General features: G+C 45.0%; 2 protein-coding genes across 5 annotated transcripts in view; one reads left to right on the top strand and one right to left on the bottom strand.

Annotated features, from left to right (window-relative positions):
• Positions 1–203: 203 nt before the first annotated feature.
• Positions 204–13,552, bottom strand: TXNL4A (thioredoxin like 4A). 2 transcript variants are annotated; one of them, XM_025931208.2, is made up of 4 exons: positions 13,467–13,552; positions 13,024–13,196; positions 3,560–3,663; positions 204–588 (listed from the first exon to the last, which is right to left on the bottom strand). In XM_025931208.2, exons 2-4 carry the CDS (start codon positions 13,174–13,176, stop codon positions 417–419), a joined length of 429 nt encoding a protein of 142 aa, XP_025786993.1. In that variant the 5' UTR covers positions 13,177–13,196; positions 13,467–13,552; the 3' UTR covers positions 204–416. The 2 variants fall into 2 exon arrangements, with proteins under 2 accessions (XP_025786993.1, XP_086539428.1); XM_086683302.1 differs by lacking the exons at positions 13,024–13,196; positions 13,467–13,552 and adding an exon at positions 10,525–10,598.
• LOC112868363 (uncharacterized) overlaps positions 13,552–24,036 on the top strand; it is a 30,983-nt gene continuing 20,498 nt past the window's right edge. Inside the window, exon 1 of one of the 3 annotated variants that reach the window (XM_086683301.1) lies at positions 13,552–13,645. The gene's annotated coding sequence lies outside the window, so the exon portion shown is untranslated. The remainder of the gene's footprint in view (positions 13,646–24,036) is intronic. The other 2 variants (XM_086683296.1, XM_086683297.1) reach the window with 2 other exon arrangements.

The following is a 24,036-nucleotide window of genomic DNA, read 5'->3' on the forward strand; positions in this document are numbered from 1 at the left end:
GTGCGAGCCCACTCGCTTCCGTTGTCACCCCGTCTGCGTGGGTGACGGCAGGCCTCAGAGACGCCCACGGCCAGGCGTATAAAACATGGCGGCCCCATAGGACATGCGCCTGAATTCCGCTCCCAATGGTAAAGATTACGATTAATTTCTGACTACCAAGATCAGTGATCTGTATGTCAAGTTTCTCAAGAAAGAAGCAATCGTGGCTTTCCATCACTGCGTATTTTATTTATCTCAGCTAGGTATTTACAGATATTTGCTAATATAAAAATACAATGGCCCGGCGGCCGGAAAGTTGAGGCCATGCAACCCTTACTTCTTCGTGTCCAAATGCTCTAAGGCTTTAAATAGTTCAAGGTATTTCCACATGAAAAGGACTCCACAACATTTATATGCACAGAGAATGGGCTGAGAGCTCAGTATCTGTATTTTGTGGAGTAGTCCTTTGGAGACACCACCAGGCCCCGACCCTTCCGGGCGCCTCGGTACACGGTCTCGATTATGTCTATCATTTCCTGCTTGTCTTCCATGGCCCAGTTGATCTTGTTGTTGTTCCCAGTACCCAGGTCAATCATGATGTGCTTGTTCCTGCAAAGAGGAAACAGGGGGGTCAGTGCTCACAAAAATCCTTCTAAAAAAGAGTTCCATGAAGAGGCCTTCCGTTTTGCACCTTTACAAACTCTCGTTAAACATCATTTAAGAGAAGAACACACAGTCAAGAGGATCCACCATGATTCAGGAGAAGATGAAAACAACCTAAATGCTATTTAAAAACACACAGCTTGCGTGGGGAGCAAGCTCTTTCTGTACTCTTCTCTGTCTCCTCAGGACAAATACCCTACAGGGTAGTCGAAAGCTCAAAGGACACAGTGTTTGTCACTTGGACCCAGAGGGTTGTACTAATTTACTCAGGAAACACAACGGATGAGTTTTCATGGTGCTCTTGTGAGCACCTAGTGTACATTTCATTAAAAATCCTACTAACTGTGAAATTAATAATGTTTTGGATTTTTATGATTAGAGACATAGACAATTCTTTACAAATGTATTTCTTAAGAGGCTACTTTTAACAATGATTTATATGTGCACTTTATAGAAGATAGTAACCCTGGTTGTCCCTGATGCACTAATTTTTCCAGGTTTGCTGAAGACTGATTAGTTTTAATTACTTTAACTTCTCACTTCCCTAAGAATGAAGTGCTCCATCCACCCTGCAGTCTTTGGTCTGGCCACCTTTTAACCAGAGTGAGCCTCCAAAAGGCAAATCCGATGTTCCTTTTCTGCCACAAAATTTCACTTCTAGGATAACATTCCACATCCTCACTCTGGCCCAGGAATCTGGGGGTCTGGACCCTGCCCCTCCCCCTCCCTGGCGGGGGGGGGTGGGGATCTGGGTGTCTGGACCCTTCCCTCCCGCCCCCTCCCCCACCAGTCTCCCACCATCACCCACCAGCCACTCCGTGTCCTCTCGGGCTCCCAAACGTAGCATGAAGCTCGTGCCGTGTGCCCGTCCCCCAGAAGGCTGGAGCTCATCCCAAACCTACCCCAGCTGCCACTTAGCTCCCGCCACCCTGACTCAGTATTTGTGTGCCTATAAATACCCGCCCTCTGGCACCTGTTTCCCTCTGCTAATTTACTCAGCTGTTCCCAACCTACGAAGTTCCCTGATGGCAGGATCCGCGTCCCAGCACTAGACCACAAAACCTGGCAGGACTCAGTATATATACATTTAGTGAAAACATTAACTGAAGTGCCACCACGCCTCGTCTTAGAACTCTGGGTGGCAGAAAGAGACGTTCTGTCTTCTCTGGTGCAGCCTCCGTCCTAAAACACCCATGTGCACAGACGGCGGGGGGCTTCTTTTTTTCAGCCTCACTCCCACCTGAAGGGCTAGGGGAGAATTTCGAAGAGCACGACAGAAAAGGCCTAGACTGCCTCCAAGAGCCTGTGAGAAGAAACACGGACTTGGAGAGCACAGCTGGTGCCGGCTCCAGAGGAAGGGAGGACCTCGCGTTGCCGGGGGTGGAGGAAAGGGACCCTGTTACTTGGCAGGACATCGCGATGGGATCCTGCGGTTCTGTGGGAAGGACTTGCAACGACTGATGCCCTTGGATATTCAACTGAAGGAAAGCCAAGCAAAGTCTTGAAAGTGCTGTCTGGTTTCTCCCTGGTGCTCACAGCAAAACGAGAGAGCCAACCTAGTGTGAGAATTGAGAACAAAGACTCAACTCTCAGCCTCTCCAGATGGCAGAAGGTGCTGAAATCCAGACACGGCCGCAGAACGGGGGGTACAGGGAAAAGGAAGCCACACGACCTACTGCTGAAGCCCAGGAAAGCCCTAAAGGCCAAAGCGTTCAGTCACAAGAGAGGGAGGCGTGCCTCACGGATCTTCCCCGATGCCCAGGCCGGGGACTCGGCTGCAAGGGACAGAGGGTACAGCCAAAGGAGATGACAGAACCCAATGTGCTGCTGGCTGAAGGAGGCTGGAAAATGGCCCAGCTGCGAATGCCTTTCACGAAAAAGGGAGGAAAATCCAGGCAAGCACCCTCCCAGCGCTGGGGCGTCGGCCCCCTTCCTCCTCACGTCCCCTTGGGAAACCAGACCTGTTTCCTATGCTGTCGCACACTGTGTGCTGGGAGAGCTGGGGCCACAGACAAGTGGTGTCCGGGAGCCTAAGAAGCCTTGTCCATCCCTGATTTTGCATATGAGAAGGATGTGAGTTTTCGGAGCCAGAGGGCAGACTGGTAGGCAAAATCCTACATTAAACCCTGTGAATTTCCTGCCCGATCCCCTGGGACTGTGATATGATGGGGCATAAAGACTCTGACAGATGTCCCAAAAGTTTCTGATCGATTGACTTTAAAATAAGGAGATAATCCTGGATTATCTGGATGAGTCTATTCCAATCACAGCCCTTAAAAGCAGAACAGGAAATCTCAGGGACTGTGCAGACTTCAAAGGCGGAAGGGCCTCCAGGAGCAGGGAGGGGTCCAAGCGTACAGCCAGCAAGGAGTCAGAGACCTCGGACCCGTGAGCACCAGGAACTGCATTCAGCCAACAACCCAAGTGAGCCAAGTGGCTTCTTCCCAGGCTGACGGTCCAGGTAAGGGCTCAGCCCCTGATTCTGACTTGGTGAGACCCTGAGCGGGAACCCACTGAGCCTGCCCGAACCTTGACACAGCACTGAGCTCATAAGTGGTGCTGTGTTATCTACTCAACTTGTGCTCATTTGTTACACAGACTATAAAGCTAATCCACACCCTATACAATCCACGCAAACATTCCTTGCCAGCCAGGGAGCTCTACTTTCGGAGCATGCTCTGAGGCTTAACACTGCTATTTACCAACTTCTGTATTAACAATAAACAGTAAGAAATTTTGACCAAACATCAAATGGTGATTCCTTTCTAAATTAAATCTCCACGACAGAACTTTTTTAAAATTCACGACGTTACTTGACTCTACTACCTAAATACCATCAAATAGAAAGATCTCCTGATTACGTCAAACTTCCAGACCAACAATATTCAACTGAAATGACAAATTTAAGAGAACATACCTGAAGAAAAACATGACGGTGCATGGATCGTATAACTCATACATTTTGTTGAAGTCAGGCACTTCTGTAATATCCACAAGATAGATAACTGCAAAATTTTTCACCTAGGAGAGATTGAAACAACCCTGTACAGTAACACACCATTTTTTTATTCTGCAAAAGCACGTTAAAAACAAACACGAGAATTTGTATATAAGCGGACAATTTTCAAACCAAGTCCCCAACATTCTTTCCCGGCAGAGCTAGTACACAGGGAGATGATTCGGCACGTCCGGGCTCCTGACAACTGGCTGCTTACACCTCGCTTTACCATTTTCACAACAGCAAGTGATGAGAGTCCCACAGAAAACGTCCACAGGTACGTTATTCATGCTGACCTAGTAATAACCTATCTCAACTTTTCCAGATTTGTACTTCTACAAATACTTAATTGCACACAGGAAACCACTATTTTAAAACCCACTGCTAGAATCTGCTGCACACCTGCCTTTTTGATTCAGGGGTGCACACATGCAGATACTAAGACTACTACTCCAGGGGCGCCTGGGTGGCGCCGTCGGTTAAGCGTCCGACTTCAGCCGGGTCACGATCTCGTGGTCCGTGAGTTCGAGCCCCGCGTCGGGCTCTGGGCTGATGGCTCGGAGCCTGGAGCCTGTTTCCGATTCCGTGTCTCCCTCTCTCTCTGCCCCTCCCCCGTTCATGCTCTGTCTCTCTCTGTCCCAAAAATAAATAAATGTTGAAAAAAAAGACTACTACTCCAAATAATACTATACACAACAAATTTTCTTTCATTTTTTTCTCTAATTGCAGATTCATCATAGCAGATTTAGAAAACTCAGAAAACTGTAAATAAGACAGAATCACCTCCAGTCCCAACCACCAGAATTGCTACAAATGTATTTTTTTTTTAATGTTTATTATTGAGAGAGAGTGTGTGTGTGCAAGTGGGGGACCGGGAGAGAGAGGCAGACAGAAATCTGAAGCAGGCTCCAGGCTCTGAGCTGTCAGCACAAAGCCCAATGTGGGGTGTGAACCCACGAACCATGCGACTATGACCTGAGTTAAGTCAGACACTCAACGCACTGAGCCACCCAGGCACCCTGCTACAAATATATTTTTGGTAAACTCTTTCCCATTTTTTCTGGCATACACACACACATATAAATCTGTTTATACTGTTTTAACAAAATGTGATCATTCCATGCCACAGTATTTTATATCTTGCTTTAATTATGAGCATTCTCTTATACAAATTACATACTTTCCCAAAGCACAATTTTCAGGGCTACATAATACTTCATCAAACAGCTATGTCATTAGTTTATCATTCTTCCATTATTTTCTGATTTTTCCCGAAAATAAATAATTCAGATTTTTCATTAGTACCAATTATTCACCTGTGAACATTCTTACCTTTAAATCTATGTACATATGTCATTATTTCCAAAGAACAAATTCCCAAAATAGAATCTCTCCAACAAAAGACATGACATTTTAATGGCCCCTATAGGGGCGCCTAGGTGGCTCAGTTGGTTGAGGGTCCGACTCTTGCTTTCAGCTCAGGTCATGAGCTCATGGTTCATGTGTTTAGGGTGACAGCGTGAAGCCTGCTTCGGATTCATTCATATTCTCTCTCTCTCTCTCTCTCTCTCTCTCAAAATAAACAGTGCAACACGGCGCAGGGCTGAGGTCTGACCAACAGAAGGCATTAAATATGGACATGTCCCACAAAGAGCCTGGCTGCGAAAGGAGGGAAGTTACTGAGGGACCCAGGCATGGAGCTGGGGCCCCTCCGGCCACCCCCAATTCCCTCTTTCCTGGTGACAGAGACAAGGCAGCTGTGGAATCGAGTGTGCCACACACCGCGTGTCCAGATGGCCTCTGTGGCAAGTGTTCTTTTCATACTGCCGTGGCCCTCAGACAGCAGGGCCGGAGCACAGCACACGCCTCTGCAGAGCTGTCCGGCGAAAGGGACCCTGTGCATCCATAGGTGCTGCCTACCCCTACGTTTCACTCTATCATTATTCCGTTATTACTTTCCATGTAATACAACAGAGCTATCACAACTTACACTGACAGATGTTAACCTTATAGTAAAACCAAACAAACACGTCCACTTGTGTCCCCTAAAGCGTAAACTGCCAATGCAGTGAGAGCCCAAGATGCCTTTCGGATTCAATGTGAATTATTTAGCCAGTTGGCTCCAGTTCCTAGAACCTCCACATCTCCCAAGTTAAAGCAGAAACTGACACAAGAAACCACGTCCTCTTAAAGTGATCAAAATATACCACCTGTTTTATACATGAAGATATTCAATTACCCAAACTCAACGATATAATCTTCACTATAAACGTTGGTTTTTACAGCGAGACTTTGAGAGCAGGCCCTACTTCCCTTTGCCTTCAATGAGGAGGAAGAAAACGGTAGCTCGTTCAGAAGTAAAACAACTAACGACAGCACAGTACTTAATTCTTCTCTTCCCCTCTATGTACAGTACACTATGGTTCTCCAGATAAATCTAAGGCTTCCCGAGGCTAGGAACCACGTCTGTTCTCTTTACTGACGTGTCCTCAGAGCCAAGCAGTACCTGACTCATACACGGGACCAGGAAATGCTTATCGAGTGAATTTGAACAATAAGCTTGTATTCTGAAATACAAGAAACACATTAATGTCACTAAAAATGTGTTTTTGGACAGTGTGAGCTTAATCACGTAACGCTGAGTTCAAACAGACCTGCCCTCAGGGTTGGTGGGGTGCCACTTCTGTCTGACGGGAGGCTCTCAAGCTCCTGCAGCTCAAACACCTGCAGAAAGCAAGGGGCTGCTCACCCATCTGGGCGGCCAGATGAGAACCGCACGCGGCACCGAGGGGCCTTCCTAGAAACCTGTGCAACCTACCCAGTCTTTCCCCTGGAAAAGCTACCATTTATCCAAGCTGCTTCTAATGCGGGTTACATGAATTGTCGTGATGCTTTCCACATGGTCTGAACGTTTCACACCCACTGACGAACCTACAGGTAACTAAAACTCTGTGTATGTTTTATAAAAGTGAAATGAAGCTAGGAGTCTACTGTATTTTCTCCATTTAAAAAAATGTTCAGGGGCGCCTGGGTGGCTCAGTCGGTTAAGCGTCCGACTTCAGCTCAGGTCACGATCTCACGGTCCGTGGGTTCGAGCCCCGCGTCGGGCTCTGGGCTGATGGCTCAGAGCCTGGAGCCTGCTTCCGATTCTGTGTCTCCCTCTCTCTCTGCCCCTCCCCCGTTCATGTTCTGTCTCTCTCTGTCTCAAAAATAAATAAAACGTTAAAAAAAAAATTAAAAAATAATGTTCATTTTGGGGTGCCTGGGTGCTTCAGCAGGTTAAGTGTCCGACTTTGGCTCAGGTGGTGGTCTTGGGGTTCGTGGGTTGGAGACCCGCGTCGGGCCCTACGCTCTCAGCACTGAGCCTGCTTCAGATCCTCTGTCTCCCTCTCTCTCTGCTCCTCCCTCACTCCCACTCTCTCAAAAATAAAATACACATAAACAAATAATGTTCATTTTGAAAATATAGAAATGGAGTGGAAAAACCACTACTGGGGCGCCTGGGTGGCTCAGTCAGTTGGGCGTCCGACTTTGGCTCAGGTTATGATCTCACGGTTCGTGGGTTTGAGCCCCGCGTCGGGCTCTGTGCTGACAGCTCAGAGCCTGGAGCCCGCTTTGGATTCTGTGTCTCCCTCTCTCTTCCTGCCCCTCCCCTGCCCACACTCTGTCTCTCTCCCTCTCAAAAATAAATAAACATTAAAAAAATTTTAAACAAAAAGAAAAAAGAAAGAAAAACCACTACTATGTGTCCAGTCCCGTATTTTTAAGCAAACTCTACCCCAAACGTGGGCCTTGAACTCATAACCCTGAGATCAACAGTAGCATCCTCTTCGGACTGAGCCAGCCAGATGCCCTTAAGTTATACAACTTGTTTAAAAAACACTGGGCTGGAGCACATGGCTGGCTCAGTCAGAACAGCGTGCAACTCTTAATCTTGAGGGTTGGGAGTTCAGGCCCATGTGGGGTATACAGGCTACCTAAAAGGAAAAAAAACCCAAAACTTAAAAATATAGGACAGCCAAATAAAATCAATAGTATGGGTGTCTGAAAGCAAAAAGTGTTTCCCTTTCCCCAGACCCACAAGCTCACTTGTGAGGAAATCATATACATTCTGCTTTCTCCGGCTGACGTCATTAACTGATGCCCATGTTATTAAAGAAGCTCTTAGAAGATAACTTCTAACAGCCACATAACATTCCATCCCGTGAACAGGACATTCCCAGTTTAAATCCCAACCGTCTGTTTCTGAGCCTGGACAAACTACGTGCCAGCACCTACCTCTGGGAGCCATCGTGAGGACCACAGGACAGGTCTGTTTCCCACCTGGCAACTGGATGCGTCTCAGGGTTCAAACGCTAGAGCTCACGGTCATCACCATGTTCTCCTATCATGAGACACTGCTGTTGTTTCCAGGTAGGACAGAAGTTATAGCAAAGGTCTTGTGGAGCATAAAACTTCGTCTGTTGAAGACGCGGGGTTACTGGGCATAAGGTATGACTATTCTCAAGGCTTTTTATACGATGCCAAACTGCCTCCTGAAAGGAGATCCGTTCTACAGGTACCTCAATGTTAACTTTCACCTTTTTAGCTCTGCTATATCTAAGAAACGATAGCACACTATTTTAATGTGTGTGTCTCTGAAGTTTACTTAACCATGAGAATTTCCTCTTTTTTAGGTTCCTTGCCTCTCTACCCACAGGATTTATCTATTTATTTCATTTTCTAGGAGTCATCTTTTTAAATGGCACTTTAAACTTATTCGCCTAAGTCTACTATGTCTAAAATAGCATTTTGCCTGCTATATTTGCAGTAATTTTAATTGGCTGTTCAACAGTATCTTTTAAAAACCAACGACTCTATGTACAAATTTCATTTCTATTATCAAGTTGTTTCTTTTTTTTTTTTTTTTTTAATTTTTTTTTTTTTCCAACGTTTATTTTTGGGACAGAGAGAGACAGAGCATGAACGGGGGAGGGGCAGAGAGAGAGGGAGACACAGAATCGGAAACAGGCTCCAGGCTCCGAGCCATCAGCCCAGAGCCCGACGCGGGGCTCGAACTCACGGACCGGGAGATCGTGACCTGGCTGAAGTCGGACGCTTAACCGACTGCACCACCCAGGCGCCCCTCAAGTTGTTTCTTAATGTACATATTCTTTTGGTTGTCTACAACAGTAACTATGATTTCCAACCCGACTGCCTACACGTTTTACAAGCACCCCTCCTTCTTCGTCACCAAGTCGCTGATTAAACTGTTCGGTAGTCCTTCTACAAGCCACTCAACTTGCCTCCAAAAAGTAACTCCTGCACATCACTGAGACTGAGGCTGGCACATGACCCCAACCACCACTCCACCCTCTTGTATGGGACTCCTCCTCTGGCTAAGAACCCACCTAAAATGCTGGAAAAAATCTTATGGGCTGCCAACTGGCACTATGTATTTTATTTATAAGTCAATTTTTAGATAATTCATGTCAAAGCCATCAAAAAACTGCACGATAACTTTATTTTCCCCCACTACTATTTGCCTGATTAGCTCAACAATAACTCTCGAAAACTCTGCGATGTGAGTGGTAACGATACTAACAACAGTGGCTAAGAATTATGGAACATACTGCTTACTATGAGACAAGAAGTGTTCTGGAAGTCTTTTATATTAATTCTATCCTCATGACTGCCCTCTGGGTTAGGCACTACCATCCCTTTCCCACAGATGAGTAAAATGAGGCACAGACAAGTTATTTAAGGTCATACGGGTAGTAAGCAGCAGAAACAAGCTTGGTCTCTACCCTTACTGCCCCTCATAGCTTGCTCCTAGCTGCAAGACTGTTATTTCCAGAAACACAAATCCAGAGCAAACATACACATTTTGTTGGCTCTTATGAGAACATCAACTTCCAGTAGAGTTCAACTTACTTTATGCGAGGTTTAAGAATGATCCCCCTAAGGGTGCCTGGGGGGCTCAGTCGGTTGAGCGGCTGACTTTGGCTCGGGTCATGATCTCGTGGTTCGTGGGTTCAAGCCCCGTGTCGGGCTCTGTGCTGCCAGCTCAGAGCCTGGAGCCTGCTTCAGATTCTGTGTCTCCCTTGCTCTCTGCCCCTCCCCCGCTCATGCTCTCTCTCAAAAATAAACATTAAAAAAAAAAAAAAAGCTCTTCTCTAAAGTCATTTCTAAAATGTTCCATACATATATTTGTCTTATATACAATTTAATGAGAACGTATGCTCATGAGTCAATGATATCATTGAAGTTTTGCATATTTTAATTTTTTTTTTTAACGTTTTTATTTATTTTTGGGACAGAGAGAGACAGAGCATGAATGGGGGAGGGGCAGAGAGAGAGGGAGACACAGAATCGGAAACAGGCTCCAGGCTCTGAGCCATCAGCCCAGAGCCCGACGCGGGGCTCGAACTCACGGACCGCGAGATCGTGACCTGGCTGAAGTCGGACGCTTAACCGACTGCGCCACCCAGGCGCCCCAAGTTTTGCATATTTTAAACTACTTATTTGGGCTTTTAACACACAAAAATGAAATGTCCCGTTTATTCTTCCCCATTATGGGATTTCGGTAACAGCGAGCTGTCACAAACTTCCTACAAAACGGCAAGACAGCTCAAGACAGCTCAGAGATACACCAAACAGTCTCTCTTTGAAGCTGTGTATAAAATCAGCTGTTAATCAGGAAGCTTTGCTTATTACCACTCCAGCAAGCTCCAGACATCTGTCGAATCGCTCAGCACATCTCTTACGTCTTCAGAGCAGCTCCAGACCACTCCGGCATGAGGTGGGGTCGGGAGGTCGGCAACGTCAAAGCATCAAGTCAACACACTACATTCCAGGAGAACGATCTAATCAAGTCCAGCCTAAACGGCGCAACTTTTACTCACTTTAAAACAGCTGGGGTATCCAAACAGGGCTCGTAACAAGATGAGGAAGATCCCCCACTATCTGCCATTTCTGCAGAGGGAGATTTTTAAATAGAGAGTTAAGTTGTTCTTTATACTAAAACTTTAAATTTCAAATATTCCTGTTGAGATTCCCCAAAAAGGGCTTCCAGAATTATAAACTCATATTTTGCCTTTATACCAAGAAAAAAATAAAACAATAATCTTGTGATGCGTTTCAAGTTTGCATTTTTAATAACTATACTATAACATTATATTAAAAGTTTATTAGGACAGAAATCCAAATTTTGGGACAAAAGAAAAAATACCTTAAAAAAAAACAAAGAAAAATACTCAAAATGAGCCCAATTAAGCCATTCTTATCAACAGGTTCAATACCAGAAAGAGGACGTCCACCAGCGACAGTGATTCGTCTGTAACCGACAGAAACGGATGAGAAAAGAACAGCTCTGGTAAAAGTCCCTAAAAACTTACATTCACACACAAAATCTGTCTCCTAGCTAAAAGCATTTTGCTGGGTTTTGCTCAGATATGAGAAGCCAAACGAGCCTCACATCTCTAATTACCGTACCCTCGCACTGAGGGCGGCGAGAGCTGGACGTCGCCTGGTGTTCACACGGTCGCCTGCAACACAGAATTCGGGGCACACACCCGAAGTTATTTCAAAGTCAACAGAGCGACACTTTGCTTCTCAGAAAAGTGCCCTTAGGCAATTCTCGACTCAACTGGCTAGTATCTGCCCCTGACCACCATAGCCTAAGCGAGGCGTGACCCCCTGGCACCACCTCATTTATGCCCTCTGACCCCAAATGGGAGGACCCCCAGCGTCAGAAAACTGCCGCTCTCCTGAGTTCCCCAGGCACCTCCTCAAGCTCCTTGGGGAAGAGGAGGGGAATGACTGCTAATCACAGCACCCATATTCTGATCCTGACCTCTGTTGAGGGGTTTTTGAAAGTCACATCAGAATTCCCAGGGGAGCTGGGCCTGTTTCTGGACCTCACCCCAGATCAAAAGAATCAGAATATCTGAGATGCACTTGGGGAAGTATCCCAAGTGACACTCATGATGACTGACACACACGAATGGTCCCTAATGTCCCCAATGCCATCACCCCATCTCACTTTGCCTCTCTTACCAAATAGGAAACAGTAAAAATTAGCAATAGAAGATCAGATAGTTTTTTTTTAATGTTTATTTATTTTTGAGAGAGAGAGAAAGACAGAGTGTGAGTGGGGGAGGGGCAGAGAGAGAGGGAGACACAGAATCCGAAGCAGTTCCGGCTCTGAGCTGTCAGCACAGAGCCCAACGCGGGGCTCGAACCCACAGACCGCAAGATCATGACCTGAGCCAAAGTCAGCCGCTCAAACCACTGAACCACCCAGGTGCCCCCAGATAGTCGTTTTTGTTTTTTTTTTTTTAAGTAAACTATACCCAATTGTGAGCTCGAACTAATGACCCCAAGATCAAGAGTCGCATGCTCTACTGAGCCAGCCAGGCGTTCTGAACGTCAGATAGTTTTTCCTTTCCTAAATACAAAATACATCCTCACATCTTTGCTATCTACTAAAAGGTGTTGTTTTAACCCCTTATCCCTAAGAAAAGATGGCTTCAACGCTTCCATTACTTTTACTCTCAGTTGGCAGTTGGCGGGGAGCCCCACGATGGGCTCTGTGCTGACAACTCAGAGCCTGGAACTGCTTTGGATTCTGTCTCCCTCTCTCTCTGCTCCTCCCCCGCTCACACTCGGTCTCTCCCTCTCTCTCTCTCTCTCTCTCTCAAAAATAAACATACATTAAAAAAAAAATCGCCATGCGGAAATTTAGAAAAGCGCTCAGCCCCCCGTTATACAATAGTGCCAATGACTGCACTTCTGTTATCAAGCAAGACTGACTAGCCAGGGGACTAACACTAAACATCAGGAAAACTAGTACCACAAAGCACAATTCTATTCTCTCCTAACATCTCCTGCAAATGAATCACTCTAAGCTATAAATCAAGTGACTTACAAAGAGCATCGTGGAGTAAAGGGGAAAAAAGACTAGAAGAAAACCAGATTAACATGAAAGTTCTGCTTTACGAGTACAATAAACAAGGTAGCAAAAATGGACAACCCTTTAAACTAAACTATTTAAGTAAACTCGATCGTTCTTGCCAAAACCTGTAGGCGTTTGTTCATGGCACTATAGAGAAGGTATCATGAATCATTTTTAAAATTTGAAAATCTGCGGAAACTTCTCCCAGAAAAACCACAGGACCTATCCTGTATAGTTTCAGGACCACAGCCTCCCACCACAAGGTAAGAATCCGTGTGCTAATCTAGCGAATGTGCTGCACGCCAGGAATAAAGGCACGAGGAAGGAGCACTGGACGGATTCTAACCCCACTTTTAAATTCTACCGCCAAACAGACAAGCAAAAGCAATGCCGGTGAAATGAGCAAGCTGATCACGGAACGCAACACGAAGCGGCGGAGCTGCGTTACCTTTTCGGCTATACTGTACAGGACCTCGTCCATCTTCATGCAAGTGGGGTCCCAGTCGTGTCCAAACCGGATGACGACCACCCGGTCTTCCTCCGAAAGGATGGCCTGGTCCACCTGCCAGCCGTTGTGCAAGTGCGGGAGCATGTACGACATCTTCAGGGCCGCTTGGGTACCTGCGGGACAGGAATTCCACGCACCCGCTCCTTCCGGCCAGACCGCACTGCCGGCAGAGGGGCCACGCGTCGCCCCCGCCCTCACCCCTCGGTCCCGCCGCGGGGAGGGCGCAAGGGCCAGCACGAGACCCTTGGAAGGGGGCCTGGACCGAGGGGACGCCCGGCGGGCCACTGCCCGGGAGCGGGGCCCCGAGGGGGTCTCCCCCCACCTCAGTTCCCCACCCCCTGCCTCCCCGGACCCCCGTCCACTCCCGCTCCAACCGCACGCACCTCTGACACCGAGAGAGTCCCGCGCTGCGGTCCTTCCGGGCGTGGACCCGCGCCGGACAGTGCGTGCGCGCCGACGTGAGCGTGCGCGTGCCCGCCGACGTGCGGCGCGCGTCCGGCGCAGCTGGGCGCGACGTCCGGAGCCGGGGGCTGGAGTCTGCGCGCTGGCGGTGCGCGGGCGGGTAGGTGGTCTCCGCGTGGGCCGCGCGAGCGGGGTTTTCCCGGGGAGCCGCCGCGGTTGAGAGGAGCCTGTCTTTACCAGACCTGCTGTCGGTCCCAGTCGGGCCCGTCAGAGACCCAACTTCACCGCGCCGCCACGGTGACCCCGGGGGTGGGAGGGGGCCGACCGGACCAACGAGATGGGTTCGGGTCTGGACCGAGAGGACGCCCGCTACGCTGGGCGGGCGGGGGGGTGGGGGGTGGGCAGGGGGTACTGAACTGAGGATCCCCGTGACTGCGGGGGAGGGACTGGACAAAGAGGACCACTTGACCTGAGGTGTGGGAATGGGAGCTGGACTGAGGACCCCCGTGACTCGGGGGGAGGGGGGACGGGGTGGACAGAGATGACCCCCGTGACTGGGGGTTGGAGGACCGCTGGACACAGAGGATGACATCGGGAGAAAGGCTTGTCCTGTTCACTCCCACACCAGGTCCCCAGATTAATCAGGGCGATCCTGTTTTCTGGACATAAATGCAGTTGATTGACATGTGAAACCGATGTGTTCAGAAGAGCACTCCCCGCGGAGGGTCAGATCCTGCAGTGAGATAGAGCCAACGTGGAAGTTACCCTTCCAACCGCACCACCTGAGCTGAGCTTGTAGCTCGGCGGCACTAAGCCCCTTCGTGTTGTGGTGCAATATCCACCTCCAGATAACAATTCTTTGTTAACAAATTCTGCTGCAATCTCATTTGCATGCTACAAGATTTCATTCATTCAAGTTAAGGTGGTTTTTCTCGAGAGTTGTGGAACCTTGAGGCCTGGGTGGTTCAGCCGGTGGAACTTGGAACCTGGAACCTTGGACTCTTGATTTTGGCTTAGGTCATGACCCCAGATCATGGGATTCAGCCCTGTGTGGGGGCTCCCTGCTGAGTATGGAGCCTGCTTGGGATTCTCATTCTCTGTCTCGCTCTCAAAAAAATAAAAAAGTGTGGGACCAACATTATGATCTATTTTTAGAACTTTTTCATCATCCTGAAAAAAATCTTGTACCCATTTGGCATCATTGCCATTTCCCTCATGACCACTAACCTGTTTCCATCTCTGCAGATTTGCCTATTCTAGACATCTCAAGGGATCAAATGGAAATGTATGTAGTCTTTAATTTAAAAAAATTTTTTAATGTTTGTTTTTGAGAGGGAGACGGAGCACAAGCAGGGGAGGGGCGGAGAGAGGGAGACACAGAATCAGAAGCAGGCTCCAGGCCCCAAGATGTCAGCACAGCTGAATCCCTGAGCACTCGAACCCAGGAACCATGAGATCATGACCTGAACCGAAGTGGGGTGATTAACTGAGCCACCCAGGCGCCCCCGTGACAGCTTTCATTTAGCATAATGATCTTAAGGTTCATATTGTAGCAGGCGTCAGGACTTAGTTCCTTTTTATTGATGGTTAACATTCCATTGTATGGATACACTGCATTTTATTTATCAGCTAATTAACATTTGGGTTGTTTCCATTTCTTGGCTATTATGAATAATGCTGCTATGAACAATGTGTATAAATTTTTGTATGGATATAAGTTTTATTTCTCTGACTATATATGAGTGGAATCATTTTGTCTTATAGTAAGTACGTTTAACATTTTGTGGCATTGCAAGTTGTTTTCAAAAGTGGCTGCACCTTTTAACGTTTCCAACAGCAATGTGTGAGGGGTTTGATGTCTCCACATCTTTACCTACACTTGTTATTTGTGTATTTTTTATTATGACATCCTGGTAGATATGAAGTGATACTGTTGTTTGACTTGCATTTCCCTGATGGTTAGCAATATAGAGAGCATTTTTCATGTACTTTTTCTCCATTTGGAGAAATGTCTGTTCATATCCTTTGCCCAATAAAAAATATGGATTACTTATGTTTATTATTGAGTTTTTTAAAGTTTATTTATTTATTTTGTGAGAGAGAGGAGGGAGAGGGGCACACAGAGAGAATCCCAGGGAGGCTGTGTGCACTCAGTGCAGATCCCAACAAGGGGCTCCACCTCTCATGAACTATGAGATCATGACCTGAGTTGAAACCAAGAGTCGCATGCTTAACAGACTGAGCCTCCCTTATTATTGAGTTTTAAGAGTTTCATAGGTATATGATTTAAAAATATTTCTTCCCATTCTGTTGATTGACTTCGCTTTTTATTGCTATCATTTGCAGCACAAAAGTTTTAAATTTTCATGAGGTCCAATTCATCTATTTAGTTGTTTGTGCATTTGGTATCATATCTAAGAAACCATTGCCTCACTTAAGGTTGTGAACATTTCCTCCTGCATTCTTCTGAGAGTTTTATAATTTTAACCTTTTTTTTAAAGTAAGCTCTAGGCCAATGTGGAACTTGAACTCGAGACCTGGAAATCAAGGGTTGTATGCTCCACAGACTGAGCCAGCCAGGTGCCCCCGTTAACTTTTACATTTAGGTCTATGATCACTTTGAGTTAACTTTTATGTATAAGGTGTCCAACTTCATTCTTTTGCATGTGGCCATCCAGTTGTTCTGGTACCATTTTTTGGAAAGTTTATTCTTTCCCTATGAAATTGCCTTGGCACCCTTATTGAAAATCAATTGACTTTATTGTTTTATATTAGTTTTAAATTTTTAAATATTTTTATTTTCCATGCTAACAAACACAATATGATGTGCCAGGCACTCTTCACAGTACTCTATAGGGGAACTCTGTGTGGGAACATGGAACCCACACAACAGCCCTATAAGATAATTGTGCTATGGTTATCATCCCCAGATGAAATGACTGGATGGAGAAACCAAACCCCCAAGTGTTTCCGTATTTTTTTCAAGATAACCAGCTAGTAAATGGCAAAGCAGGTTTGAACCTCCATGCTGTTTTAAAAATTTCCATTGTTTTCTTTATTTGAGTATGAACCATGTTCATAGGTTTTAAGCTAGATCATTAGAATTTTCATTTGCCACCACCAGTGGGTGGCCCTAATTGAAAATAGTTTTAGAAGATTTTTTTTTTTTCAACGTTTATTCATTTTTGGTACAGAGAGAGACACAGCATGAACGGGGGAGGGGCAGAGAGAGAGGGAGACACAGAATCGGAAACAGGCTCCAGGCTCTGAGCCATCAGCCCAGAGCCTGACGTGGGGCTCGAACTCACGGACCGCGAGATCGTGACCTGGCTGAAGTCGGACGCTTAACCGACTGCGCCACCCAGGCGCCCCTGAAAATAGTTTTAAATATTATATTTTTTCTTCAAATTTTTACTTAAATTCGGGTTAATTAACATATGGTGTAATACTGTTTTCAAGAGCATAATTTAGTGATTTGTCACTTACATGTAACACCCACTGCTCAACATGACAAGTGCCCTCCTTAATGCCAATCACCCATCTCGCCCTTCCCCCACCCATGTCCCTCCAACAATCCTGTTTGTTCTATTTAAGAGTCTCTTATGGTTTGTTTCCTTCTCTTTTCTTCCCCTTTCCCATATGTTCATCTGTTTTGTTTCTTAAATTCCACATATGAGTTAAATCATGGTATTAGTGTTTCTCTGGCTTATTTCACTTAGCATAATACATTCTAGCTCCATCCACATCTTGCAAATGGCAAGATTTCATTCCTTTTGACAGCTAAGTAATATTCTACTGTATATACATACATCACGTCTTTTTTTTTTTTTTAATTTTTTTTTCAACGTTTATTTATTTTTGGGACAGAGAGAGACAGAGCATGAACGGGCGAGGGGCAGAGAGAGAGGGAGACACAGAATCGGAAACAGGCTCCAGGCTCTGAGCCATCAGCCCAGAGCCCGACGCGGGGCTCGAACTCACAGACCGTGAGATCGTGACCTGGCTGAAGTCGGACGCTTAACCGACTGTGCCACCCAGGCGCCCCACGTCTTTTTTTTTTTTTTTTTTTTTTTTCACTTAGAGCATGCACACACATGCATATGTATGACTGGAGGAAGGGCAGAGAGGGGGAGAGAGAATCCCAAGGAGGCTCCACACTGTCAACATGGAGCCCAACATGGGGTTTGGTCTCATGAACCTTGAGATGCATCCCACCACATCTTTATCCGTTCATCAGTTGATAGACATTTGGGCTCCTTCCATAGTTTGGCTATTGTTAATAATGCTGCTATAAACATTGAGGTGCATGTGTCTTCTTCGAATCATCATTTTTTATCCTTTGGGTAAATACCTAGTAGTGCAATTGCTAGGTCATGGGGTAGTTCTATTTTTAACTTTTTGAGGACCCTCCGTACTGTTCTCCAGAGCGGCTGCACCAGTTTGCATTCCCACCAACAGTGCAAGAGGGTTCCCCTTTCTCTGCATCCCTACCAACATCTGTTGTGCCTTGTGTTGTTAATTTTAGCCATTCTGACAGGTGTGATGTGAGCATCTTTTCATGTATCTGTTAGCCATCTGGATGTCTTCTTTGGAAAAAAAAGTCTATTTGTGTCTTCTGCCCATTTCTTAACTGGATTGTTTGTTTTTTGGGTTTTAAGTTTGATATGGTTTTGTTTTTTTTTGGTATTTTTTTTTTAATGCTTATTTATTTTTGAGAAAGAGACAGAGACAACATGAACAGGGGTGGGGTAGAGAGGGAGGGAGACACAGAATCCAAAGCAGGCTGCAGGCTCTGAGCTGTCAGCACAGAGCCTGACGTGGGGCTCGAACTCACAAGCCGTGAGATCATGACCTGAGCTGAAGCTGGACACCTAACCAACTGAGCCACCCAGGCGCCCTGAGTTTGATAAGTTCTTTATATATTTTGGACACTAACCCTTTATCAGATATGTCATTTGCAAATATCTTCTCTCATTCCATAGGCTGCCTTTTAGTTTTGTTGTTTCCTTTTCTGTGCAAAAGATTTTTATCTTGATGAGGTCCCAATAGTTCATTTTTGCTTTGGTTTCCCTTGCCTCTGTCGATGTGTCTAGAAAGAAGTTGCTCTGGCTGAGGTCAAAAAGATTTTTTCCTGTTTTCTCCTCTAGGATTTTGATGGTTTCCTGTCTCACATTTAGGTCTTTCTTCCATTTTGAATTTACTTTCGTGTATGGTGTAAGAAAGTGGTACTGTTATGGAAACTGGTCTGAATCACCCGGCAGAAGAACCAAGCAGCATTCGGAGATCTTGGAAGGCAGGAGGTTTAGTTTACACCGGTGGGCTCAGAGGAGATCATTCTCCAGAGGTCTGAGCCCAGAGCATCAGCAGCCGGATGATTTATAGTCTGTTGGAGTGTGGCAAGTGGGATGGGAAGAAAAACCCAGAAGGGGAGTCTTTAGGCAGGGACTGGAATCCCCCTGTCCTGTCAGCCGTCTTATAACAGACTTCTCCCTATCAGTACAGTTTCATTCTTCTGCATGTTGCTGTCCGGTTTTCCCATTTCCATTTGCTGAAGAGATGTCTTTTTTCCATTAGATACTCTCCTGCTTTGTCAAAGATTGATTGACCATACTGTTGTGGGTCCATTTCTGGGTGTTTTGTTCCCTTCCAGAATATCAATTGACTTTAAATGTAAGGATATATTTCTGGATTCTCAGTTCTATTCCATTGGTTTATATGTCTAGCCTTATGTCAGTACCACACTGTCTTGATTAGTGTAGCTTTGTGGTAAGTCTTGAAATTAGGACATGTGAGTCCTCCAACTTTATTCCTTTTCATGATTGGTTTGGCTGTTCTGGGTCCCTTGCATTTCCATATGAACTTTAGGATTAGCTTGTCAATTTCTGCAAAAAAAAAAAAAAGGTACCTAGGATTTTGATAGGGATTGTGCTAACTCTGTACACCATTTAGAGAATACCATATTACCATCCTAACGATGTTAAGTCTTCCATGGTTATAGGATGTCTTTCCATTTATGTAGGTCTTCTTTATTTCTATAACTTTTATATTTTCCAGTGTTCACATCTTGCACTTTTTTTTTTAGGAGGAGGTAAAATTTATCCCTAAGTATTCTTTTTTGATGATATTTAAATGGAATTGTTATTTTAAATATTTTCAGATTATTCATGGCTAGTGTATAGAAATACAATTGATTATTATTATTTTCTCCTGTTTATTTTTGAGAAAGAGCTCTCATGTGCTTGAGAGCAGGGAAGGCCCAGAGAGAAGGGTACAGAGGATCCAAAGTGGACTCTGTGCTGAAAGCAGAGAGCCCAATGTGGGGCTGGAACTCAAGAATCGTGAGGTCATGACCTGAGCTGAAGTCGGGGGCTTAACCAACTGAACCACCCAGGCGCCCCAGAAATACGATTGGTTTTTGTATACTGATCTTGCATTCTGCAATCTTGGTGAACCATTCATTACTTGGAAAAGTTCTTTATTTGCATTCCTTAGGATTTTCCCTATATAAGATCTTGCCATCTGGAGATAAGCACAGTTTTACTTCTTGTTTTTCAGTCTGGATGTTTTTTTTTCGTTGCCTAACTGCCCTGGCTGGGACGTGCAGTACAATGTTGAATAGAAGTGGTGACAGCAAGCATCTTCTCTTGTTCCTGATTTTAGGGGGAAAGCATTGAGACTTTCACTATTAAGTATGAGGTTTGCTATGGGTTTTTCACAAATGCCATTTATGAGGTTGAGGAAATTCTGTTCTTATTTTGTTGAGAGTTTTTTGTCTTGTTTCTTATGAAAAGTTGTTAGGTTTTGTGAAATGCTTTTTATGCCTCTGTTGAGATGATCATGTGGGTTTTGTCTTTTATTCCCTTAATATGGAGTATTCCATTGACTTTTGTATGTTAAATCAAATTTGCATTCCTGGGAAAAATCCTATTAGGTCACATTAACTTTTAACAATATATTGCTGGAATAAGTTTGCTAGTGTTTTTTGAAGATTTTGTGTCTAATTCATAAGACATATCAGTGTGTAGTTTTCTTGTTGTCTTTGTTTGATTTTGCTGATAGTGGCCCCATAGACTGAATTGAAAAGCCAACAATATAGGCAAGAAAAATTGGTTATTTGGCCAAAGCTGCTCATCTTTCCTTCCATTCATTCACAACGTATCCGATCATCTAGAAAATGGAAATAAGTAGGCTAAATCATTCTGAGTGAATCAGACTGCTTGAATTACATTTGATCGTTAGAAATTGAATTTTTCATTTAAAAAATGACTAAACATAAGCATTAAGTATTGCTTTCTGGAATTCTCAAGAGCAAGACAGATATTTGGAAGGAGCAGGTGTCCCTGTGTGTCGAATTGTGAAAGGATACATGTGTCTAAACAGAGTGCCCCTTCCTTCAGAGCAATTGGCCTGAAGTAAGTTGAGGAAGAGAGCAATTTGACTGAACTAATTGTTACTGATGAAAAGTGACTGGAGAGCCTTGTAACCCTCCCAGAGGAATTTTCATTTTTAAAAGAAAAAATGTTTTAAGTCAGATGTAAGACAATGTTAAAGTGAGACTTTCCTCTCTCTCAAATTTCAGCAGAGGCCCCAAACTGAAAATAAATGATTTAAAATGCTTACACGTTTCAGCGGCGCCTCGGTGGCTCAGTCGGCTGAGCATCTGACTCTTGATTTCGGCTCAGGTCGTGATCCTACAGTCTGTGGGTTCCAGCCCCACATCAGGCTCTTCACTGACAGCGTGGAGTCTGCTTGGGGTTCTCTCTGCCACTCCCCCCTTGTGCTTTCTCTCTCAAAATAAATAAACTTAAAATTTTTTTTAAATAAAATAAAATGCTTACATGTTTCAGGGCAAGAGGCCACACTGGCTTTCTCCAGATCTTGCAGAAGAAAGAATAATTTGCATATTGTTTGTCCATCACTCCTTAGGATACACAAGAGGAAGTGCAAAAATGTTTTGGGGAACAGTGTGCCATCATTTCTTTGGAGGAAGCTGTGCACATGTGTATTTCCATGTGCGTTCTCTTCCCTTTGGAAAAGAAAGGGGTATTCCACCCCACCTCAAGCCAAGCAAAGGAGCCCCAAAAGAATCCCCCACTTTAAAAAAAAAATTTTAATGTTTATTTTTCTTGAGAGAGGGAAGGAGCGGGGGAGGGACGGAGAGAGAGACACACAGAATCCAAAGCAGGCTCCAGGCTCTGAGCTGTCAGCACAGAGCCTGACGCGGGGCTCGAACCCACAAACCGCAAGATCATGACCTGAGCCGAAGTCGGACGCTCAACCAACTGAGCCACCCAGGTGCCCCTCTAAAGCTTTTATTTACTTATTTTTGAGAGAAAGAGAGAATTGGGGAGGGACAGAGAGAGAGAGGGAGACAGAGGATCTGAAGCGGGCTCTGTGCTACAGCAGAGAGCCCAACGCAGGGCTCGAACTCAGGAACTGTGAGGTCATGACCCGAGCTGAAGGCAGACGCTTAACCGACTGAGCCACGCAGGTGCCCCAGGACCTCCTCACTTTGGGTAGGAGATGGTCAGGAGGGAAAGAACCTGTCACCTAGTAGTGAAAGTTTGCTTAGCTGTAGAAATCTCTATGTCCAGACCTGCTGAAGGGACCCGAGTTGAGCTCTTGGGAGAAACTCTCCAATTTATAGAGTATGTTCTCTATGAAAGTGGCCAATGCTCAACCTTATACTAAGAGAAATGCAATTATCCCATTGCAGGAAAATGGATAAACCGAGGTGTACTTATTGGCACATAGAGCTGTAAAGAGGAATGAGTGTCCCTCCACATATAAACAGGCATGAATCCCACAGACTAATAAACTTAGAAGAAGCAGATCACCAAAGACTAGACAAGGTGTAATTCCGTGAACATAAAATGCAAAAATATGCCAAACCAAACGACATGTTGTTTAGCCTACTTTTACCTCTCTCTCTTATCTACTTTTACCTTTTACCTCTCTCTCTTATCTACTTTTACCTCTCTCTCTCATCTACTTTTACCTCTCTCTCTCATCTGCTTTTACCTCTCTCTCTCATCTACTTTTACCTCTCTCTCTCATCTACTTTTACCTCTCTCTCTCATCTACTTTTACTTCTCTCTCTCATCTACTTTTACCTCTCTCTCTCATCACCTCTCTCTCTTATCTACTTTCACCTCTCTCTCTCATCTACTTTTACCTCTCTCTCTTATCTACTTTTACCTCTCTCTCTCATCTACTTTTACCTCTCTCTCTCATCTACTTTTACCTCTCTCTCTCATCACCTCTCTCTCTTATCTACTTTCACCTCTCTCTCTCATCTACTTTTACCTCTCTCTCTTATCTACTTTTACCTCTCTCTCATCTACTTTTACCTCTCTCTCTTATCTACTTTTACCTCTCTCTCTTTACCTCTCTCTCTCATCTACTTTTACCTCTCTCTCATCTACTTTTACCTCTCTCTCTTATCTACTTTTACCTCTCTCTCTTTACCTCTCTCTCTTATCTACTTTTACCTCTCTCTCTCATCTACTTTTACCTCTCTCTCTCATCTACTTTTACCTCTCTCTCTCATCTACTTTTACCTCTCTCTCTCATCTACTTTTACCTCTCTCTCTTCTCTACTTTTACCTCTCTCTCTCATCTGCTTTTACCTCTCTCTCTCATCTACTTTTACCTCTCTCTCTCATCTACTTTTACCTCTCTCTCTCATCTGCTTTTACCTCTCTCTCTTCTCTACTTTTACCTCTCTCTCTCATCTGCTTTTACCTCTCTCTCTCATCTGCTTTTACCTCTCTCTCTCATCTACTTTTACCTCTCTCTCATCTACTTTTACCTCTCTCTCTCATCTACTTTTACCTCTCTCTCTCATCACCTCTCTCTCTTATCTACTTTCACCTCTCTCTCTCATCTACTTTTACCTCTCTCTCATCTACTTTTACCTCTCTCTCTCATCTACTTTTACCTCTCTCTCTTTACCTCTCTCTCTCATCTACTTTTACCTCTCTCTCATCTACTTTTACCTCTCTCTCTTCTCTACTTTTACCTCTCTCTCTCATCTGCTTTTACCTCTCTCTCTCATCTACTTTTACCTCTCTCTCTCATCTACTTTTACCTCTCTCTCTCATCTGCTTTTACCTCTCTCTCTTCTCTACTTTTACCTCTCTCTCTCATCTGCTTTTACCTCTCTCTCTTTACCTCTCTCTCTCATCTACTTTTACCTCTCTCTCTTCTCTACTTTTACCTCTCTCTCTCATCTGCTTTTACCTCTCTCTCTCATCTACTTTTACCTCTCTCTCTCATCTACTTTTACCTCTCTCTCTCATCTGCTTTTACCTCTCTCTCTTCTCTACTTTTACCTCTCTCTCTCATCTGCTTTTACCTCTCTCTCTTTACCTCTCTCTCTCATCTACTTTTACCTCTCTCTCTTCTCTACTTTTACCTCTCTCTCTCATCTGCTTTTACCTCTCTCTCTCATCTACTTTTACCTCTCTCTCTCATCTACTTTTACCTCTCTCTCTCATCTACTTTTACCTCTCTCTCTCATCACCTCTCTCTCTTATCTACTTTCACCTC

This window comes from Puma concolor, chromosome D3 (genome assembly GCF_028749965.1).
Source record: "Puma concolor isolate L17-30 chromosome D3, mPumCon1.1.hap2, whole genome shotgun sequence".
NCBI lineage: Eukaryota > Metazoa > Chordata > Mammalia > Carnivora > Felidae > Puma > Puma concolor.